Below are 21391 nucleotides of genomic sequence, written 5' to 3' on the forward strand. Positions count from 1 at the left end.
GTTTAAGAAAAACCTGGCACCTCCTTCTCCTGTCCAAAGAGGTATTGGGAACCTATCAAATGGCCCAGATATAAGTTGCCTTCACTATGGCATCAAGGTAAGATGGGGAGAGAGAGTCTGGGGCAGTGCTCTGGGTGAGGCCCTTAACCAGCCAGAGTCTCCTGTCTCCTGGAATTCTCTCAGAGGACTCCAGGGCTGGTGGCATGACCTCCCCAGGCTCCCTCTCTTTACCTAAGTCCAGCCTGGCCTCCAAAAGCAAGCTGACTTTGCCCGTAAGCACAGAGAGCCAAGTACATCTTTGGTGGCAAGACCTAGAAAACAGCTGTGGCCTTGGAGAGACGGACATAACTACAGGGAGAGCTGCACTGTGGCCTGTCCCATCATGAGCAAGGAACGTGGGGCAGACCGCAGAGGTGATAGCAGGTTGCGGGCCAGGGAAGAGGCAGTGAGAGGTAGCATCGTTTCTGCCCTGATCTCATGGCCCCATTCTCCTGTAAATTACATGCCTGCGATAGCCAACAACGACAAGATTTGTGTGACTGCACGAGGCACAATGCTGCAGGGAAAAGAGCCCAGAAATAAGAGTCTGGATGCCTGAGTTCTAGTCCTTGTTCTTTCATTGACTCGCTAAATGACTTTGAGTAAATACTCCACCCCTTTGAACCTTGAACCCTTTGACAAATGGGAATACAAACCTTGCTTCATCTACCTCCTCGGATGTGGAAGATGGATCTTAAACACCAGCCAGGAATCCCCACCCCACCCCACCCCACTTGACAGAAGCGAGAGCTGGGGCCCCAAGACAGAAGGGACACTGGCAAAGTCACACAGCAGACTAGCAGCAGAGTTGGGTTTAAAGCCAGATCTCTGACCTCTAAGACAGTGCTTGCTCCCCTGACTCAGTCTAAACAGTGTAGATTCTTTCAGAAGATTGAGATCTCCATAGGCATGAGGCTCTAGATCCTCCAGCAAGGAGACAAAAACCTGTAGAGCAGGCTGCATGCGGTCGATTCTGTTAGACCAGTCTCAGAAAGGCAATAGAATCCCAGGACTTGTTCTCCCCATAAGAGCAACAAAACCAGTGTGTCCCCTGGAAGACCTTCTTGGTGTCTGGTGTCACCCCTACTCTTACCTGCTTCAGTCGACTGGTGGTAGTTCAGTCCCACTGCCTAAGCTCAGGCTTAGTCAACCTTAGTCAACAGGGGATGTTTGCCTGCCCAGCAGGCACAAAGCTCTGTGCTTAACAGAGAATAGCCTTCTTATTTGGGTTAGATTTTCATGTGGTAGAAGATGGTTTCCAGAAAGAAGATGGTTTCCAGAAAGAAGATAGAGATAAGATGATGAGTGCTATTTCATTTCTTTTAATCACCAGAAATCTCTGATCTATTGGGTGCTGAGCACATCACATAATAATTCCAGAATTGTCAATAGCTCTTCCTCCATCAGTCTTTAGACATCTTCTTTTTGGGTTTCTTTTCTTTGCGTGCTTTGTTGAACTTAAGAGATTCATCATGGCCTGCCTGGCCAGTGATTGAGAGTGGGAAAGGGACAGGAGTATTGAGATTTAAAGTCTTCTTCTGAAGTTTCAGGTCCAAAATGTCAAAAGTTATCTGTGTCTCATACTGTAGCAGCTCTTTCAGGCACTCGATCTGGATCTGAATGGCCTCGTTGATGAGATTTTCTAACTCCTGGAAGAAACGGAACATGGCTGATGAACAGGGTTCAGGAGAAGGTCAAGGCCATCTGCAGATAAGGTTTCTCAGCAGGATCAAATTCTCTCCTTGTACTGGGTGCTAGGACCTTCCATTTCCCTATTCAGATCTCTTCTCTGTGCTTTGGGAGGCTGACTTATGAGGGCAGCATCAACCAGCTACCTTGGCCCTCAGCTTCTGGCTGAGAAGTCCTGGCAGGAGATCTGAGAGTGGGGGGAGAATGAAGTCTCTCACCTTCCTCCCAACCAGCTCTGGATTGGCCATGACTATGATCCTCTACCTACAGCTACACCTCCTGCCCCATGGTTCCAATAATTGCTCCTTTTCTTCTCCATTTTGGCCTATGGTGATGATCACCCTGTTTGAGTGTGTCATTTATTACTAATATTGTTCTGGAACCATAAGCCAGTGCCATATCCCCTGCTTTCTGGTCAATGCAAGCTCCATCTGGATATCATCTCCTTTCCTTTTCCTCTTGCCTTCATCTCATTCTCACATCTCAAAGTTCTAGTAGCTTCTTTGGAAAGGATGGGAAATTTCTTAGAGAATGGGCATGTCCCCCAAGCAGTCACCCACCATCTGCCATGTTAAACAGGAGGCTTTCTCTGTCATCTAAATCAGGGCCATGGCATCATGAAATCCTGGAGACATTGACTGTGTAACTATTTCTCCCAGTTCCCTGCTTGAGCAACCAAACAGCAGAGGAGAGTTCATGCCTACCCCTGGGGTGTCGGGGGACATATTTGGAGTATCCAGTTGCCTAGAAGATACTTCTTTGAGATATCATATTTTAACTTAAAACTTCATGGAAAATCTCACATTTGCCTGAGAATGTCCCCTTGGTTGTTTTTATACAAAAATAATGTTTTTTCCCTAAGTCCTTGGGAAAGATTGTGTTCCAAGAGAATGAACCATGTTTATTCTACTGTGTTGAGTGTCCCCAGCTCAGGCACACAGTGAAGGGGACCCTAGCCACAATCCACCAGGAGGGGACCAGCAACAAAGTGATGCAGGTCCACAGGGAAGCTGGAAGGAGTGGGGAGAAACAGCTGTGTGTATGGGCGGGGTGGGCAGGAACTGGACAAGAGGTATCCCCTTCTACCTGTGGCCCTTGCCCATATATTCTAGAGCAAGGTCCCTGGAAGAGGGTGGAGACAGATTGCTGCCTGTGTTCTGTTGGTCCCAAGTGGACTTCTTAATGCACTAAGATTATGTAGCAGCCTGATGTGCTATTTACCTGGGAGACTTAGCCTTAGAAGAGTATCATTCATTCCATTGTGCTAATTGTTCTTTAGAGATTTCCCCCAATGTTTTATATGTACTTTCCAGGGCCATTCACTCTTTGGCTGACAATTCAGAAACCAACCCCCGCTCCCTGTTTATGTTTTTTTGTTAATCCTCACCTGAGGGTATTTTTCCATTGGTTTTTAGAGAGAATGGAAGGGAGGGAGGGGGAAAGAGAGAGAGAGAGAGAAACATTGATATGAAAAAGACACATTGATTGGTTGCCTCCCACATGCTCCCCAACCAGGGCCAGGGATTGAACCTGCAAGCCAAGTTATGTGCCCTTGACTGGAATTGAACTGGCAACCCTTCCATGTGCAAGCTGATGTTCTAACCACTGAGCTACACCGACCATTTATTGATGAGCTGGTCACTGGAGACTCTGGCTACTGGAGCTCCAGAGGTACTTAAGATCTAGCAAGAGGGCAACCCAGTTTCTTAGATCCACACACCGGACCCTTCTAGGTCCTCCCTGAAGGAACTAGTCCCATCCTTTTGTCCACCTCATCACATCACCCACCCTGAGCTGTGACCCATGGCTCTTCCTTCGTCATCTCCACCCAGGCCTCGCTGCAGGCAGGCAAAGGGTCATGAGAATCTGCAGTGGTTCAGAGCCTGGGGGTCTTTCTGGGTGGAACCTGTAACTGATCAATGATGCAATGGAAAGAACTTGAACTTTAGAGTCAGCCAGACTTCAGCTCAAATCTAAACTCTGCCACATAGTAGCTTGGTGACCTTGGGCAAGTTGATGGAATTCTCTGAGCCTCAGTTTTCTCATCACTAAAATGGGAACATGAATTATACCTTATAGGGATGTTTCATGAACCGTGTATGCAAAGCCTATGGCAGATAGTCAGTGACTTGCTGTCCCTTTCTGCCCTCTCCCCTGTGTGTGCAGACAATTGGGGTCTTGCCTGTGGGTCTGACTCCAGTCTGGGCGTTCTCTTGGTAGGAACAGGTGTTTGCTCAGGGCACGTGAGCAGCATCCGCCTGCGGCACAGCCTTACCTGCGTCTTCAGGACGCGGCTCTGCCGCCCAGGCACTTCTGAGAACTTCTTCTGCAGCATGTACTCCTGCTCCAGGTGCAGCGCCTCCTTCAGCAGCAGCAGATTGGTGCGCTTCTGCACCTCAGCCATGCTGAGCTCGGCCACCTGCTCTTCGTGCTTCCACAGGTCCCTGTCCTTGCCCTTAGCCAGAGGGAGGGGCTGGGGTGGCACACACACCTCCAGGTGGGTGACGGTCAGGTTGACTTCCTGGTCCTGGCCCAGGACATACTGGTAGAGTCTGTAGTGGCGGATGAAGGTGTTGTAGAAGTAGTCGCAGAGCGCCAGCAGACGGGTGCTGTTGAACTGCCCCTCATAATCTCTGAGCTTATTCCTCAGGATGGTCATGGCCTCGGTGAGGGAGTAGCCTGTGGGCACGGAGGGGCCAGGCATGGAGTGTGAAGCGGGGCAGAGCTGTATCGATGGCTAATCAATATAAGCTCTGAACCTAGGCACTCTGACCCCAGAGTCCAGGGGGTCAGAGTCTACTGGCTATTTTATGTTACCATTTATTAGCTTTTGAAAGCTGCTGGGCGTATCACATTTCCCTTTTTACCTTGGATTCTTGGAAGCTCAAAGTCAATTTTATATAATAACTTACATTCATTCCATTTTCTTAAGTGATTATCCTCCTTACCTATATTTTGACTTTTAACTCACTTAAAAGCCTTACTTCAGCTGTGCTCTATATTGTTTTCACTTCAAACCCTGTGGGAAGGAGATTAGGGTATAAAAAAGGGAGTCTGATAAGCGTGGAGTGTGAGATGACTGGAGGGACAGATGTTATATTGGAGATTTTGTTACTGAGTTAGGCAAATACTGTTTATATCATGGAAAGATCAGCTCTGAGGGTGGGGCCAGTGGCATCCCACACACTATGAAAGTCAGAGTCATACAGAGGCTCATCCATCTCTTCCTTCTGACTTGGTTGCCTGCCGCCCCCACTCCTGGCACACTGGTCTCGGCCTAGGATGCCCTTCCCTGCACAGGTCTCACTCCTCACCCCCCAGGAGAGCCACTTGCTCACAGAGGTACCCTGGACCACCCCACCCCACACCCCCTAGAAACTAGTTCTTTTGCCATATCAAGCAAAAGTTAAAAGTTAAGTTTACTGAAAATAATTTTTAAGAAATTAGCTTTATCTGAAGGTAGAAGAGGGTATGGGGAGATAAATGGTGATGAAAAATAAAATAAAATAAAGAAAAAAATTTAAAAAAAGGAATTAACTTTATCAATTGTTTTGCTAGGAAAATGACAGCTTTGAATGATAGATTTGGTTGCATTACTATTATCATTACATATTTATGTAAAATTGCTTCTTTGCATATGTAATTTGACAATTGCAATTTAGGTAAGTAAATAAATTACATTAAAAGTTACTCAGAAAGTATAGTTACAATGTTAAGTTAGATGTTGGTAGCTTTTCATTTTTAACTTAAAATTTTAATTTAGTCATCCTTAGCCTTGAATCGCATACAAAGAGTCAGCTTTCTATGTGCATAAAGCAGATGCTGTACACATAGGTATATAATCAGATATACAGAGTGTGTGGCATTACAACCTGATGGGGGTGGACAACTAGAAGAAAATGTCTAAAACAGCTCCTCAGTATGATCTAGCAATCCCACGTCTGAATATACATACATCCAAAGGTAATTAAACCAGGCTCCTGAAGAGAGATCTACATTCCCATGTTCACTGCAGCATTACTTACAGTAGCCAAGCTATGGAAACAGCCTAAGTTAATGTCCATGGATGAATGGATAAAGAATATGTGATACATACACAATGGAATGTTATTCAGTCCTAAAAGAGAAGGAAATCCTGTCATTTGCAACAACGGGAATGGACCTGGAAGACATTATACTTATTGAAATAAGACACAGAAAGACACATAACTGCATGACTCACTTAGATATGGAATCTCAGAAAGTGGAACTCAGAGAAGCGGAGACTAGAACGATGGTTGCCAAGGGCTGGGGGTGGGGGAAATGAGGAGATGTTTGTTGGTCAGGGAGGCCAAAGTTCCTGTTATGCAGGATGAGCGAGTACTGGGGATCAACCACACAGCGCAGTGCCGAGAGCTCACAGTACTGTTCCGAGTACTTCAAGTTTGCTGAGAGAGTAGACCTTAAATGTCCTCACTGCCAGTAAAAGTGGTAACTGTGTGAGGTAATGGGTATGTTAATTAGCCTGATGGTGGCAATCATTTCACAGTCTATATTGAATGTTACATTGTACACCTTAAATATTTGTGAATTATTGACAATTGACAAATTATTTGTCAATGATACATCAATAAAGCTGGGAGAAAACCACACACAAAAATATATTTTTTAAATGGCTTCTGCGGAAAGCAACATCATCAACATCCAGCTGAGCTGCTGCTTTGCCATGTGTTCCTCCCCATCTTCTCACTTGATTCTCACAGCTTCTCGTCTGTGTCACGGAGTCCCAGCAGGCAACAGAGCAGCGATCTCTGCACTCCTTGGCCTTGTTCTGGGAAATAAGCCAGCCAGGTTGCTGGCCCCAGGGACCTCTTCACCCCTGAACCTGTGTCTCAGGTTGGTAGTGGGGAGGGGCCCAGGGCCAGCTGGAGCCCTATGTTCCAGAATTACCTGGAGCTTTCTAAAAACACAGAGCGCCCCCTACACACACACACACACACACACACACACCTTATAAAGAAAGTGCTGATTTCAAGATGGGAGCTGGCTAGGGAATTGCCTCCTAACTTTGGTCAATGAACCAGATTGAGCCAAAAAAACTCAGTTGCTGACACACAGGAGCCACTGAGTCATCAAATGACCAACTGCAGGAGGGTGGTGCTAAAGGTCCCAAACACCCTGTTCTGCCGAGTGTCCTTGACACATGGCATCTGCCCTCAGGACCCTGGTCCCCTCACCTGTGACGTGGCTGCTGGGTCCCTTCCTGCACGTGTGTGAGCTTCGTGCTGCTCAGATTTGGTGGGCATTTTATTCTATTCCTTTTTGCTTTTGGAGAGAGGTGGCTAAAAATGACAATATAGAGTCTCTTATTTTTACGGTGCTCATGTACTTTATATAATTAGAGATCAAGCATTGAGGGCTCCTTTAAAGACAACATGCAAGTCAGTGCCCAGGGCAAAACTTGGCCCCCAAGTGCAGAGAGGAAGCAGGGGAAGCGCTCTGAACAGGGATGCTGGGGAGTCAAAGGTTTCCTGCAAAGAGGACATTGGAGCCCAGAAACAGGACTAATTTGGCAAAAATCAGTGGCAGAGGAACAGAAGAGATAAAGGCTAGAGGCAAGTGGAGTACTGTGTGGCTGTGTGCACGCATCCATGTGGTTCGGGGCTCCTGGGAGGCAAAGCTGGAGTCAGGGGACTTGGCTGAAGGACAGACAGAGGGCTTGAGGGCTTCAGTTTGCAAAAAGCAAGCATGCACAGGGAGCATGAAAGAGTTACACTTCATCACAGACGCCAGAATTCATGGAACCCGAGGACATCCGAGGACGGGCTTCAGGACCCACTGGGACTCCCAGGAATTGCACCACCAGGATTTTGCATGCACATATGTTTCTGGGAGAGTGTGCATAGAGAGAATCATCAAATTAAGAACTGCAGAAAAGTTAGGAACCGCAGCCAAGAGCTGCAGAGCCACTCAGGTGTCAAGAAGAGAAGTGAGATATCAGGCAGGTATTTCCAAGGGATGGTGGTGGCACCTGGAGGATGACAGGGAAAACCAGTAAAGGAATCCTAGAGAGTGGGGGCAGGGTGAGGTCATTGGTTTCTAATAATCAAAGCTGGAGTCCAGGCCCGTGTGGAGTGACTGTGCATCGACTTTGTCAGGTGAGTCATCGCACCTCTGGGCTCAGTGGAGGTTGAACTGCTGGAAGGTGCCCTGCTCCTCCCCTAGCCTGGCCGGCAGCTCATGGGGCCCCCCATATTCTCTGTTCGCTCAGCAGCCATGCACACAGCCCAGGTTTGAACCAAGAAGTCTCCAGGCCCAGCAGTGCTGAGCGCCCTCAGTAAGCGTGGGCACGAGCTCCCAGCTGCCCTCCATCCTGGAGGAGGTCCTACTCTGGGCATGAGCTGTGGCCTCCTCAGCCTAGAGGCCATGAAACAAGTGGGAACCTGGTCCCCGGTCAACATGGAAGGAACCCCTGGGCTGAATTCTAGCTTTCAGCCTAAGACACTCAACTAGGTCTAGTTTTTGGCAAAGCTCGTCCCAAGCTGACGCATGAGACACACTTTCCTGGCCCCCAGACCACTCTCCATCGCCGCAGGTTGAGAGTCCTTATGACTCAGAAAGCTGGAGATTAAGTCTCAGGAGAAGCCTCTGCTGCCAGGGCAGACAGATCTGTACCTGCAAGTGGCTCTTCAATAACAGGGAGCGGCCTTCATTTGCATCGGTGGCTGGGAACTTCCTGAAGATGGTCCTCAAGCCCCTGGAGGCCAGCACCCACTCAGGGACAAGGGCAATGAGCAGGGAAGAGTGGGGGTGGGGGTGGCAACACCAGGTACTCCAGAATCAGGGCAAAATGCACTGGCTTGGACCAGGCACTCTAGGCACCCTCCCACTGCCCCTCATGCTCGGTCTAAGGCTGGGAGATGAGAAGGGGTTGCTCCTTCTGGGTGGGTGTGAGGGGGAGCCTCCAGGTGCCACCGGTGCCCCCTGACAAACCAGTTTGGTTGCCCCTGCCTTGGCTCCCAGGGGAGGAACCAAGTCAGGGCACAGGCGGGCTGGCTCACCTTTCCGAATACCTGAGCGCCTCCTAGGGCTGACCTTGGCTGGTGGGAAGCAGATGAAAGCAGAGCCCACACCTGTCCTGTGTCTTGAATGCTGCCCCTGCCCATCTTTCTGCTCTTGGCAAGGCTCTGCTGAACTCATTCAGCCTGAGGTGCCAGTGATAGTGACAGCTCAGAGGACAGGGTGTGCTTTCCTTGAGTAGCAGATGACTCTCATGTAGGGGGTTCTCCCTGTGTCCCTTAGGCCCTGGGTTACCTCAGGTTCCATCCAACCCCTCCTGGCTCTGTGACACTGGTGTAGGCACCATCCCAAGTTTACTTGAGAAAGAAACTGAGGCTCAAAAAGGTCAGGGAATTTGCTGAAGGGCACACAACTGGTGAGTGGCAGAGCAAAAATTCAAACCGTGGCCTGACCCAGGGAGGGCCCTTTCAACCATACAGCTCCTAGTGGCTCTGGGCTCTCTTTGCAGACCTTTGGAGGTAGATACCGGAATCTGTTGGATTGAGAGAAATTTAACAGAGCCTTTCATATGCAAATAGGCTCAGCAAATGGCCAGAAAAGGTTGAGCATATGAACTATTTCTCAAATTTATTTTGAATTAAATAGTCTCTTGGGACCAAAGAAGATATTTTGGCAACTATTGAGCTGGTCTAGTCCTTTCATTCTACAGATGGGAAACGGAGGCCCAGGGAAAGGAAAGGACTTGCCTAAGGCTCATTGTGACAAAATCAGGACCCGAGCTCCAGGCCAGGGATCGGTGGTCTGGGACCTGTTATCACTTGCACTGTGGGGAAGGGACTGGTTTTGATTTTTACCACTGCCCCCTGGCTCTTGGCAGGTCAGAAATGTCCCTGAAGAGTGGGCGGGGGCACTGCCTGCCCAGGGAGAGGGTGAGCTAGGTCAGGAGATGCTGTCTGGTTCTGCTCTGGGAAGTGCGCTCTGTGGCTGCCCTGCTAACCTCTGGCCCCGACACAGGCAGGAGTCTGGGGTGACCTCCTGTGGCTCCTGCCTGTCCCAAGGTGTCTGGGCTGCTGGCCTCCCCTCCTCCCACTGCACAACAAGCTGTTCTTTTGGGAACACCCCTTTCTGGGTGTGTCTATGGTGGAGCTGACTGGTGAGCTGCAGGGGAGGAGAGTGGGTGGTCTGACATCCCCATCTGCACTGCCTGGGACTGGCCAGGGGAGAACCAAACTGGCTGGATAAACCTTCCCTGCAAGCTCTGTGGCCACAGGACCAACTAGCCCGTAGCACCTTGTCTTGCTCTGTTCTCAGCCACTGTTCACAGTAATGCACAGGTCACCAGTGAGCCTGGGGCAGCCCCTGGATGATGTCGGCATCGACGCTGGGGGTCGTTCTCAGAGCACAGACTGGGAATTCAGACAGATGGGGGCCTACATAATGCTTCTGCTGCTTGATCATTTGCACAGGTTATTTGCTTCTCTGGGCATCAGTGTTCTCATCTGTAAAAGGGAGGCGACAAAAGCGCCCACCTCATAGCATTGGATAAAGGGCCTGTGGGTACAGAGCCCCCCACCATGCCTGGTACACAACAAACAATGAATAAATACCAAGGTTGTCATTGTCAATATTGTGAAGAGACTACTAGCATTTCCAGTCCGTGGGGTATGTGAACTGTTCTGGGATCCACAGATTCCCCCTGGGTCAGAGTGCTTACAGCATCCGGACGCTGAGTCTTCGCTCTCCCCAGCCTCTGGCACAGTGCTCTGGCAACGCTCGCTGGGAAAAGGCTGAGGGAGTGGGGCAGAAGTAAGCTGATGGGGGGGGGGGGTGTTCAGAAGGCAGAACAGGAGCCATCAGGCAGAAGGCTCAAAGAGACAGATTTCAGTTCAGCGGCAGGAAGAACTTTCTAGAAATAAGAGCTTGGTCTGTGGAGTGACTCGTTTTGAGGAGTGAGAAAGCATTTAACTGGAAAGAGGATGTGGAGGTGGTGGATCCAGGCACTGTGGTCTCCTGGCGAAGCTCCGTCGCTGCCTCAAGCTGGGTGAGGGAGCCCTGGCTGCAAATCTTCATCGTCATCTTCGTCTTCATCCTTGACATGAAAACGACCAAGCTGCCCTACTGAGTCAGGGACAGGGCACTTCATAGCTACACCTCATCCCTTTGACCTTGGGGCCTCCAGGACCACCCAGCATGTCCATCTGGCCGAAGAGGACATGGGAAGTTAGAGGTAGGTCATGGGGTCACTCCAAAGGGCCAGAGAGTACTGGGACCATCTGCCCACACACTGGTGGCACCTTCAGGCCAGAGCACATTAGCCAACTGGCACAGCTCACCCTCTGAATTGGGCCTGCACCACCCACCACGTTGGAGCCATCCTGTTGGGGGCCAGGATCCCAGGCCCAGGTTGTGAGTAATTCCAGGTGACCCAGTTAGGAACCTTGCCTCCAGGTGTTCTGATTCCACCAGGTTCTCAGTTCTTCCTGCAGCCTCGTTCCTCTCCCTGCAGGGTGCTCTCTGGGGCTGTATGCTTCTCAGGCCCTTACGTGCCTGGTGTACAGATTCCTCTGGCAAAGATAGATGATCCCAAGTGGGGCTTGTGCTCTGGGTTCAAATCCCAACCTCGCTTACTGGAGGTGTGACCTGGGGTAAGCTGCTTCAACACTCTGGGCCTCAGTTCCTTCATCTTTAAAATAATGCTGTTATGCAAGGATGAAGTGAGGATTGCTGATGACGCTACGTGTGCAAATGCAGGTGTTGCCGTTTCTCCCTCTGTGGGATTCACAGCCCCCCAAGGAAGGTTTGGAGCAAGCCTCCTGAGGAAGGTTCCAGAAGGTTTCTATGGCACAGCCTTGATTTCTGGCCTACGAACTGGCACAGTATGCCCTGGTGAACTGTGACCTAACTCAGTGCTATGGGCTGACTTCACATGGTGCCCCCCATTCGTATGTTGAAGTCCTCACCCCCAGGACCCTCAGAATGTGCCTATACTTGGAGATGGGGTCTTTAAAGAGGTGATTAAGGTTCAAAGAGGTCATGTGGATAGGCCCTAATCCAATATAACTGGTGTCCTAAGAAGAGGAGGTTATGACGCAGACACACACAGAGGGAAGACCATGTGAGGTGTATAATGTGAAGGTGGCCATCTACAAACCAAGGGGGGCGGCCTCGGAAGAAACCAACCCTGCTGACACTTTGATCTTGGACTTCCAGCTTCCAGAACTACGGGACAATACATTTCTATTGCTGAAACCACTCAGTTTGTGGTACTTTTTTTATGGCGGCCTAAGCAGGGTAATACGCTCAGGGAGGTACCTCTGAAACGATAGTTTCCCATTTGCCCCAAGAAATGCTCTCCCAAAATATCAGCCAGTGGCTTCTGTGGAAACTTCCTGTATCCATCAATAAAGAAGTTGCCTCCAAAGGCCCCCCTCCAGGTTTAGTGTGAGAGGCATCGCATTCATGCTGGGCAGGTACTCCTGCTCTCCTGCTCCTGTTCAGGCTGGTCCTGAATCACTGGAGGCTCCCTATAGTGCAGTGGGTACTTGAGGGCTGGCAGGTTGACCCCGGGCATGGCCATGAGTATGCCGGGAGGAAGAGTCTGTGCAGGGGAGCTTGGGGGAGGAATCTTGTCCTGCCAGCCCCAGGCAGTGGGGGATGGGCAGGGTGGCTGTCTTCCATTCTATGGCTGCCTGGATGATATTTCTTGAGAATCAGGCGTGGCTCTGGGTGGGACAGCAGATACCAGTGCTGTGACACACTTCCCAGGGCACTGGCCTGGCCACCTTGTGTGCCCACTGACCGGTCACCAGGCCCGTTTCCTGCCACCCCCAGGACAGCAGGAAAGGGGTTCTTCCTAGCCCCCATGTCTAAGTGGAGCATCAGAGATAGACCAGTGCTCACCAGATGTAGGTGGTGACAGAAGGCCTAAGCTACAACATGGCCGAAGTGATGGCTGGTGCAGAAGACTCCGCAGATGAGCGGTGGCTGTGGGTCCCGGGCAAGTGTCTGTACTGGCCCGCACACCGCCAACCCTGGACTCCCTGCTGATTGAAGTCTGGGGCAGGGGAGGCTCTTTCTCCTTTTTCTGTCCCCTGCTGCAATGTGCCAGTCACAGATAGGAAATGCAGCTCCCCCAGGCGGAGGAGGAGACTTCAGAGTCTCCATATGCCTCAAATCTCTCTCCATTTATGGTCTTGGCAGGGAAAGCAAAATCTGCCCATTTCCTGCGATTTCCTCCCACTAGGACAGCGCTGGCAGCCTCTGTTCCTCTATGCTGTGCCTGGTGACTTCATGATGGGATCTACCCAGGGCTTCCGGGAGGCTGGCAGAGGAGGTGGGATGAAAGGACTCATTCTTCTGGCCTGGCGTTGTGAGCAGAAAGCCCTGGTGAGCCATTTGCCAGGACATGGAATCGGCTTACGCTTTTGAATAAAGGACCACCCTTTTCCTCCTGGTCCCAGGCTCGATTGGGCAGGGAGATAAGCTGAGCTGTCAGCTGTCCTGGCAGAGCTCTGATTCATTGTTGTGCAAACATGACTCTCCTTAAACACTGTCTGCCAACTTTGTTATCTAGTATGCAAGCAGAGCGCAGCCATCCTCAGCCCCAGATTAACCACACACACATACATATCCCCGGAGAAGCTCCCTTCCAAGAGGGGTGACAGACCAGTGTGGACTTTAACTGAAACAGAAGCTTGAGTGTGAGCTGGTTCGCCAGCAAGACCCCTGGCTGTCGGCATCCTGCACCCCACGACCTATGACAGATGGGACGTGTGCCTAGGAGGAGGGCAGGGCAGGGTGTGAAATGGGAGGCACCTGACCTGCCATCTTCTCCAGCCCTTCCTGACGCTTAACAAGAGCAGTGAACAGATGCCTTGGGAGGGGATGCCTCCTACACGTGTGCCGAGGGTGGATCCCCATGTGGGGCCAGGCTAGAGGATGTCCGGACGGCCATTCTGCTAGCCCGCGATTGAGCCCATCTTCAGTCTTGTCTGCAGGGTGAGGGGAAGGCAAGAGATGGCACAGACAGCAAGCCCCCTGAGGGGCAGCGTGCAGTAACTTCCAGTCCTGGACTGCCAGCACCTGCTGTTCACCCCACCTCACCTCCGTGCCTGATGGACACATGGGAGCTGATATTGGCTGAGCACTCCCTATGTGCTGGTCACTCTGCAATATGCGTTGCGTGCCCTGTCTCATTTAATCCCGCCAACTGTTTTATGAGATGGAATTGTTACAGCCCTCTTTTTAGAGACGAGAAAGTGAAGGCTCAGAGAGGTAATATTTTCAAGATTACACAGTAATAAGGGATGGAGGTGAGATTTGAACCCAGATCTCCTGACTGTAGAGTTTGGTGTCTAATCACTCTGCTCTGCTGCTTCTAACGTCATCTGGAAACACAGCCCACAGTGGAGTAACCCTGGGATGAGTCAAGCAACTCAACCTCCTCTCTGCATACAGAACATATCATCTCCACGGGCATCAAGAATCCATTCATTCATTCATTCATTCATTCATTCATTCATTCACTCATTCATTCATTCATTTCTTCATGCAACACCTACTGTGTGCCACAGGCATTATTTAGCACTAAGGGAATGAACAGAGGGGACAAAAATAAAAACGGCATAGTCGTCCTCTTCAGGGGTTCAAGCCTCCCAGAGAAGGGCAGCAAGAAAGGGGGCAGTGGTGGGAATGTGGGGTGGAGGGGTCTATGGAAATGATACCGTATTAAGAATGATAAAAGGCACAAGGGATGTCTAGTCCAAACGTGAACATCTGATAGTCACATTATATACAGCTCATTAAATTTCTCCAGGGCCCGCACTCTGCTTCTAGAGGACAGACTTGGAGCATTTGAGTAAAAGGTGTAAAAGGAAGATGTAGCCAAATATAGAAAAGAACTTCCTAATAACAAAAGCAGTGTCTGAAGGACGGATTGCCTCAGAAGGAGGGCACTCCCTGCTGCTCGGGTGGTGCCTGCAGAGGCTGGAAGGGCCTTGTTGGCTGGCTGGGCTCCCTGCAGAGAGGGAGTTAAGTTTTCTGATCACCGAATCTTTCAACTCCAAGGTTTTAGAAGCCTACGAGACACAGATCGGCTGTGTTGGCAAGGCACACGGTAACCAGACCCGCCGCCAGCTCCTGCACGATCTAATCTCCTCAGTTTGAAGTTGGGTTTGCATCATCACCGACTGTTTTTCAAGGGTTTGGCCCATGGAAGGCTCTGAGGGAAACTTGAAAGAGCCCGAGTTCCCACCTGCTTGGGGCTGACATTCTTCTCACTAGGCAGTGTTTGTTCTGGCCGCCGGCCACTGCAGAGCTCAGCCGACGGAGGTGAACTCTGGTACCCGGGCGTTGCTGTGAGCAGCAGGGGGCGGGACCCAGAGGGATGCCAGGAAGGCCCCAGGGTGCGTGGGCTGCGGGGTGGCAGGGGTGGGATGAAATTTCCCAACATCCCTGAAACCAGTCTGTGCACAATGCCGTGTCTTGCTCAAGTCTTCAGACTGGGACCACTGGGTGGGAGCAGAGAAGTAGAAGGGCACACGGGCGGCTCAAGAAATACAAAGAGGCCTATCCAAGTGCACATAAGATATGTGATGGGATCACAGAAAAGCCTGAAGCAGAGGAGTGATGGGGTTTTATTGGTGTCTGGAAAAAAATCACTGTATTTTTGGGTGAATGGGTGCAGAAGTACAAAATTTTCAGGAGACAGAGCTGGGTTAGAAAGGGTGGTAGAGGAGGGGTGGTAAAAAGTGGCGAGATGAGGGAAGGACGTTGAGGTGCTGCCGATAGGACAGGTGAGTGAGCTCTGGGTACACAGGGATGCCACACACAAGGTACAGTAAGTGTTATTTGAACACAAGCCCTGCAGTACTACCACAGTCCATCTGATAACCGAGATGGGCCCCAAGTGAACAACATAGAGGAGCATCTACAGCATGGAGACACTATACAAAGGGATGATTCATGTCAAGAGGGACAGAGGGGATGGCACGAGATTTCATTACACTACTCAGAATGGAGCACAGTTTAAAACTTAGGAATTGTTTATTTCTGGAATTTTTTATTTAACATTTTCAGACTGCAGTTTCATCAGGGAAAGGAAAATTAAAACAATGAGACATCACTATACACCTGTTAGAATGGGCCAAATCTGGAACACTGACAACACCAAATGCTGGCGAGGATGTGGAGCAACAGGAACTCTCACTCATTGCTGGTGGGGATGCAGCCCCTTTGGAAGACAATTGGGCAATTTCTTACAAAACTAAACATACACTTACCATATGATCCAGCAATTACACTCCTTGGTATTTGCCCAAAGGAGTTGAAAACTTATGTTCACACAAAAACTTGCACACAGATATTCATTGGAACATTATTCACAATTGCCAAAACTTGGAAGCCACCAAGATGTTCTTGGTAGGTGAATAGAGAAAAAATGTGATTCATTCAAACAATGGAATAATATTCATCTCTAAAAAGAAATGAACTATCAAACCACGAAAAGCCATGAAGTAAACTGAAACGCATATTTCTAAGTGAAAGAAGCCAATATGAAAAGGCTACCATCTATTGTGTGGTATCAACAATGTGACATTCTGAAAAAGGCAAAGCTACGGAGACAGTGATAAGATCAGTGGTTGCCAGGGGTTGGGAAGGGAGGGATGAACAGGGGAAGCACAGAGGAATTTTAGGGCAGTGAAACTACTCTGTATGATACTTTAATGGTGGGTACATGTTATTACACATTTGTCAAAACCCATAGAATGTACAAGACCAAGAGTGAATCCTAATGCAAACTATGGACTTTGGGCGATTGTGATATGTCAATGTAGGTTCATGGATTGGAACAAATGTACCATTTTGGAGGGGGATATTGACAATGGGAGGCTGTGTGTGTGGAGGCAAGAAAAGGTTTCTGTGAGAAATCTCTATACCTTCTGCTCTATTTTGCTATGTACCTAAAACTGCTCTAAAAAATAGAATCTACTAAAAAAAATAGTATAACCTGAAGCCATACAACTCCTAGAGGAAAAGAGAGGAAAGGCTCCTTGACTTTGGTCTTAACAATAATTTTTTGGATGTGACACTAAAGCACAAAATAACAAATAAATAAACAAACCACAAATCATTGGTTTGTCATAAAATAACAAACCAATAAACGAGACTAATCAAACTAAAAAGCTTCTGCACAGCAAGAGATATGATCAACAAAATGAAAAGATAACGTACAAAATAGGAAAAATATTTGCAAACCACATATCTGATAAGAGGTTAATATCCAAAATACATAAGGAACTAATACAACTCATTAGCAAAAACTCAAATAATACAATTAAAAAATGGACAAAATGCCTGAATGGACATTTTCCCAAAGAAGATATTCAAATGAACAACAGATACACGAAAAGGGGCTCAGTATCACTAATCATCAAAACCACTATGAGATATCACCTCACACCTGTTAGATAGGCTGTCATCAGAAAGCCTAGAGATAACAAGTCTTGGAGAAAAAGGAGACCTCTATGGTGGGAATGTTTGTTGGTGGGAATGTAATTTGGTTCATCCACTGTGGAAAACAGTATGGAGGCTCCTCAAAAAATTAAAAATAGAACTACCATGTGATCCAGAAAGTCTACTCTGGGTATATGTCTGAAGGAAATGAAATTACTGATTTGAAGAAGTATCTGCACCCTCATGCTCACTGCATCATTATTAATAAGAGCCAAGACATGGAGACCACCTATGTGTCCATCAATAAATGAATGGAAATGTGACTACACACACACACACACACACACACACAGGAATATTATTCACCCATAAAAAAGAAGGCAATCCTGCCATTTGTGAAAACATGATGAACCTTGAAGGCATAATGGTAGGTGAAATAAGTCAGACAGAGAAAGACAAATACTGTACTGTATGATTTCACTTACAGGTGTAATCTAAAAATCAACTCACTGAAGCAAAAAACAGATTGGCGGTTGCCAGAGGTTGGAGTGGGGGTCGGGGAGGTCAGGGAAATGGGTGTAGCTGGTCAAAAGGAATAAACTTCCAGTTATAAGATAAGTAACTTCTGGGGATGTAACATACAGCGTGGTGACTATAGTAAACAATATGGTATTGTGTATTTGAAAGTTGCTAAGAGAGTAGACCTTAAAAGTTCCCATTATAAGAAAAAAATTATAACTATGCATTTTGCAATATGTACATATATCAAATCATTATGTTGTGCGCCTTAAGCTAATACAATGTTGTCCTCTTACTGATGGCGTCCTCTTGGATCATTTGATTAAGGGGTGTCTGCCAGCCTCCGCCACTGTCAAGCATTCCCTTTCCCCTTGTGATCAGTAAGGATGTTGTGGGGAGGTTCTTAGAAAATATGAAACTATCCCATTTTTTATTAAGCATTTCTGCTTTGGAAGACAGTTTGGCGATTTCTTACAAAACTAAACATATTCTTACCTTTGGTTTTAGTATCTATTCATGATTCTTGGCTGAATATTACTATGATGGTGGCCATAGAAGGGCTGCTCCATATATATTTGTTTAATGAATGAATCTGCATCTCACAGCCCAAAAGGTTGACAGATGTGACCACATCCCCGTGCCAAGGAGTCAGGGAGAGAGGCTCATCCTTTTCTTATGAAGCTCAACACAGAGCAGGGTTCCCTCTGTGACCCATCCATAGACGCTCCATCTGTAAACTCACATCACTGCTATTCCCTCCTCCCTGCCGGCAAACTCTTACCTGTAAAAGATTCCCTCAAGACATTCAGCAGAGTAAAACCTGATCCTGGGAACAATGGGCAGAGCAATGGGAAGTCAAGGAAGGGTTTTAAGCAGAGGGGTGACATGTTTGATTGATGTTAAGCAAAAATAAAACTAAACTAAACAAAAATTCTGAATTATATTCCTTCCTCTCTCTTCCCTAAAACAAAATTTGACTTTCCTCTGGGCCAACTCTCAACAAGCTACCCCAGAGAGATTGCTCTGATGATGAAATTCATACTAAAGTGTCAACGTCTTAGAGGGAAGCAAACACTCTGGCTGCTGTGTGAGTGGTGCTCACAGCCAAGGAGACCAGCGACGTCTCAGTGAGCACATTCTGTTTGCTCCGCTTTCAAGAAAGCCTGGACAGGGACCCTGTTGACATGCATGGGAGGAGGGTAAATGCCAGGGTAAAAAGGAAGGGGCTCCCAGCTTTGTAGAGGGCTCCGGGGGTGCTGGACTGCAGGGGGATCCTGCGCATTCCCCCTCCTCCTGCAAGCCTCTCTGACTCCAGCCCTGGATGCCCCATACCTTTGGTTTCCTTGAGCAGCTCTTCTGTGAACTTCACCACCTTGACCACCTCCACCCATGGGAAGCCTTTGCCCACGGCAAAGATGATGCTTTCGTAGAGGATATCCAGCAGGATGCTTCTGCGGGAGTCTCTCACTTCGTCAAACTTTTTCCAGTTCAGCAGTCTCCGTAGGTGCTCCCGACCTTCTGGTTTCTGCGAGACATGACATGAGGGGTAGGGGGTGACACGGAGGAATCAGGGTCACTGAGCAAACACTCCTGGGGGCCCCCACATGGCTCCTCACTATACTTAAGAGTGACCAAGAACGTGGTTACCCCCAGCCAGACGAGGCTTTCATTTCTGAACAGCTTTCCCCGTCTTTCGGGGGATGGACTGTTCTCTCCAGCACTGCTCATTCCTCTGAGCGTTCTCATGCTGCTGTGGCAGCCCTGAGCTTGGGGACCTCCAGCAGGCTTCAAGTCCTGAGTTATGGTCCTTCCTTCCTCTTCCCTAAACCAAAATTTGTTCTCTTAGTCTATGCTCAACTAGCTGCCCCAGAGGTATTGATCTGATAATAAAATTCATACTAAAGTGTAAATGACTGAGAGGAGGCTTGGTGAGGCAAAAAGGAATGTATCTTGCTTGATGAAAATTCAGGAACTCTGGCAGGCTGGGGGTAAAGATGAATTAGGGTACCTTTTTTCCCTGTTTATAGGTAAGAACCCATTTTACTTGGAAATTCACCTGACCCATGCAGAAAGGTTCTTACAGGTCACCAACAGATGTAGGAGAAACCAGTGCCTTGAAGGGAGCAGATAAGAAAATGTGTGGCATAGAGTGGAGACCCACGAACATGGGAGCGCTGCTCCTCTGGGGTGGGAGGAAGCTCTGGCGGGGGCACTGTGGATGGAGGGGGCAGGACTGATGGCTAACTTGGTGCCAGAGGGAAGCCCAGAACCCTTCTGCAGCCCCCAGGGACATCCTGTTCACCACCTCTGCTCTCCTGCCTGAGCCAGGCAGTCCTTCCCCGCAACCTCTCAGATAGATCCCCAGGTTGGTGTTTGATGGGACAACTGGTTGGAAGAAGTGGAGCAGGTGGTGAAAGCCAAGTCCCAGGGCAGGAACAGAGGCCCCATCAGGGTCATTTGCCCACCAGCTCATAGCTGAGGTCAGAAGCTGACCTGAGCACACAGTTGGCTGGGACCCTCCTACCTGAGGTCTCAGCAGTGCCCAGACACCCCTCTGAGAACAGCCCTGCTCTGGAAGGAGCTTGTAGACAGGTCCTGGCCTTTTGGCCTCCAAATGAATCTGAGAAACCAAGGAAAACTGCCCCTTCCCTGCCCTAAAGAAACAGATTCCCCCCCCCCCCACACACATACACACCACAACACACACTCCTTCTGCACTTTGGCACACAATCCCAGGGGATTCACAGGGCCCTGAGGTGCCCTGGTGAGAGGTAGCACCCCCTGTGACCAGCCCCCTGGGCCTCTCTGGCCCTTCTGGCGTGGAGGCAGGCACAGAGCCTACACACCCATCCCCTCCTTCCCTCCGGCGGGCTCTGGGCATCAGGGGCTGTCACTCTAGGCTCTGAAGACAGCCCCCAGCTCCAAGGGCTGGGGAGCCTTTGGCTGGGCATTCCAGAGCTGACACAGCCACTGCGGGCCTCAGAGGTGGTGCCCGGAAAGGGGTGAGGTCCAAGGCGTCCACTGAGGGGTCACTTCTCACACACACCTCGCAGCTAGACCAGTCAAACTTTCCTTTAAAAGTTACATTTTCTCTTCACCTCAAATTGGAAGACTTTCTTTATTTCTTGGGGTGTTAAGAGTGCCATGGCCCCTGAATCCAGTTGCTAGGAGACCCAGACAGGAATGACTCGGTTCCCAGAACCTGGGAGTGAGGGGGGTGCTTTGTGAGGTCATGAAGACCTACTTCGAGGTGGATTTTTTCAGGCTCTTTTGCTCCCAGCCTCTCCTCCCCAGCTGCCTGTTTGCCTTCAGGAGGTGAGCCTTCTCAGGCTCTCCTGCAGACACAAGTGCCCCCCATCCTACATATTCTCTTTGCCCAAGCCCCTTTTCTACTCTTCCTCCGACAGTCAAGGACTCATCTCCGTGAAAGAAGCGCCTGCATTTGCTCTCTTCACCAGGATATGGCATCCTCCCCATTTCTCCCCTAGCCGGTGGCACTGCCAGTGACTCCCTGTTGCCAGCATCCTGACTGTGCTTTGGGGTGCAAGAAACAGCTGCGCAGGGCTGTCCCCGAGTGCGGTGCCCGAGCACCCACATGCTGAGATTCACAGGGCTCTAGTCTCTCTATCCTGTCTAGTTCTGTCCTTCTCTGTCCTGGAAGCCCGGGTGTCCACTGGCCACCTGAGGAGAA

General features: G+C 49.3%; 1 protein-coding gene across 1 annotated transcript; it reads right to left on the minus strand.

The window, feature by feature from the left end:
- Window positions 1-1442: 1442 nt before the first annotated feature.
- On the minus strand, window positions 1443-20846 carry LOC308556272 (uncharacterized protein C8orf74 homolog; the record flags this gene model as incomplete). The annotated part of the gene is made up of 4 exons (XM_081135432.1): window positions 1443-1688; window positions 4004-4407; window positions 19033-19225; window positions 20799-20846. 4 exons carry the CDS (start codon window positions 20844-20846, stop codon window positions 1443-1445), a joined length of 891 nt encoding a protein of 296 aa, XP_080991558.1.
- Between the last annotated feature and the right edge of the window lie 545 nt (window positions 20847-21391).

Source organism: Miniopterus schreibersii (assembly GCF_964146895.1).
Source record: "Miniopterus schreibersii genome assembly, chromosome: 4".
NCBI lineage: Eukaryota > Metazoa > Chordata > Mammalia > Chiroptera > Miniopteridae > Miniopterus > Miniopterus schreibersii.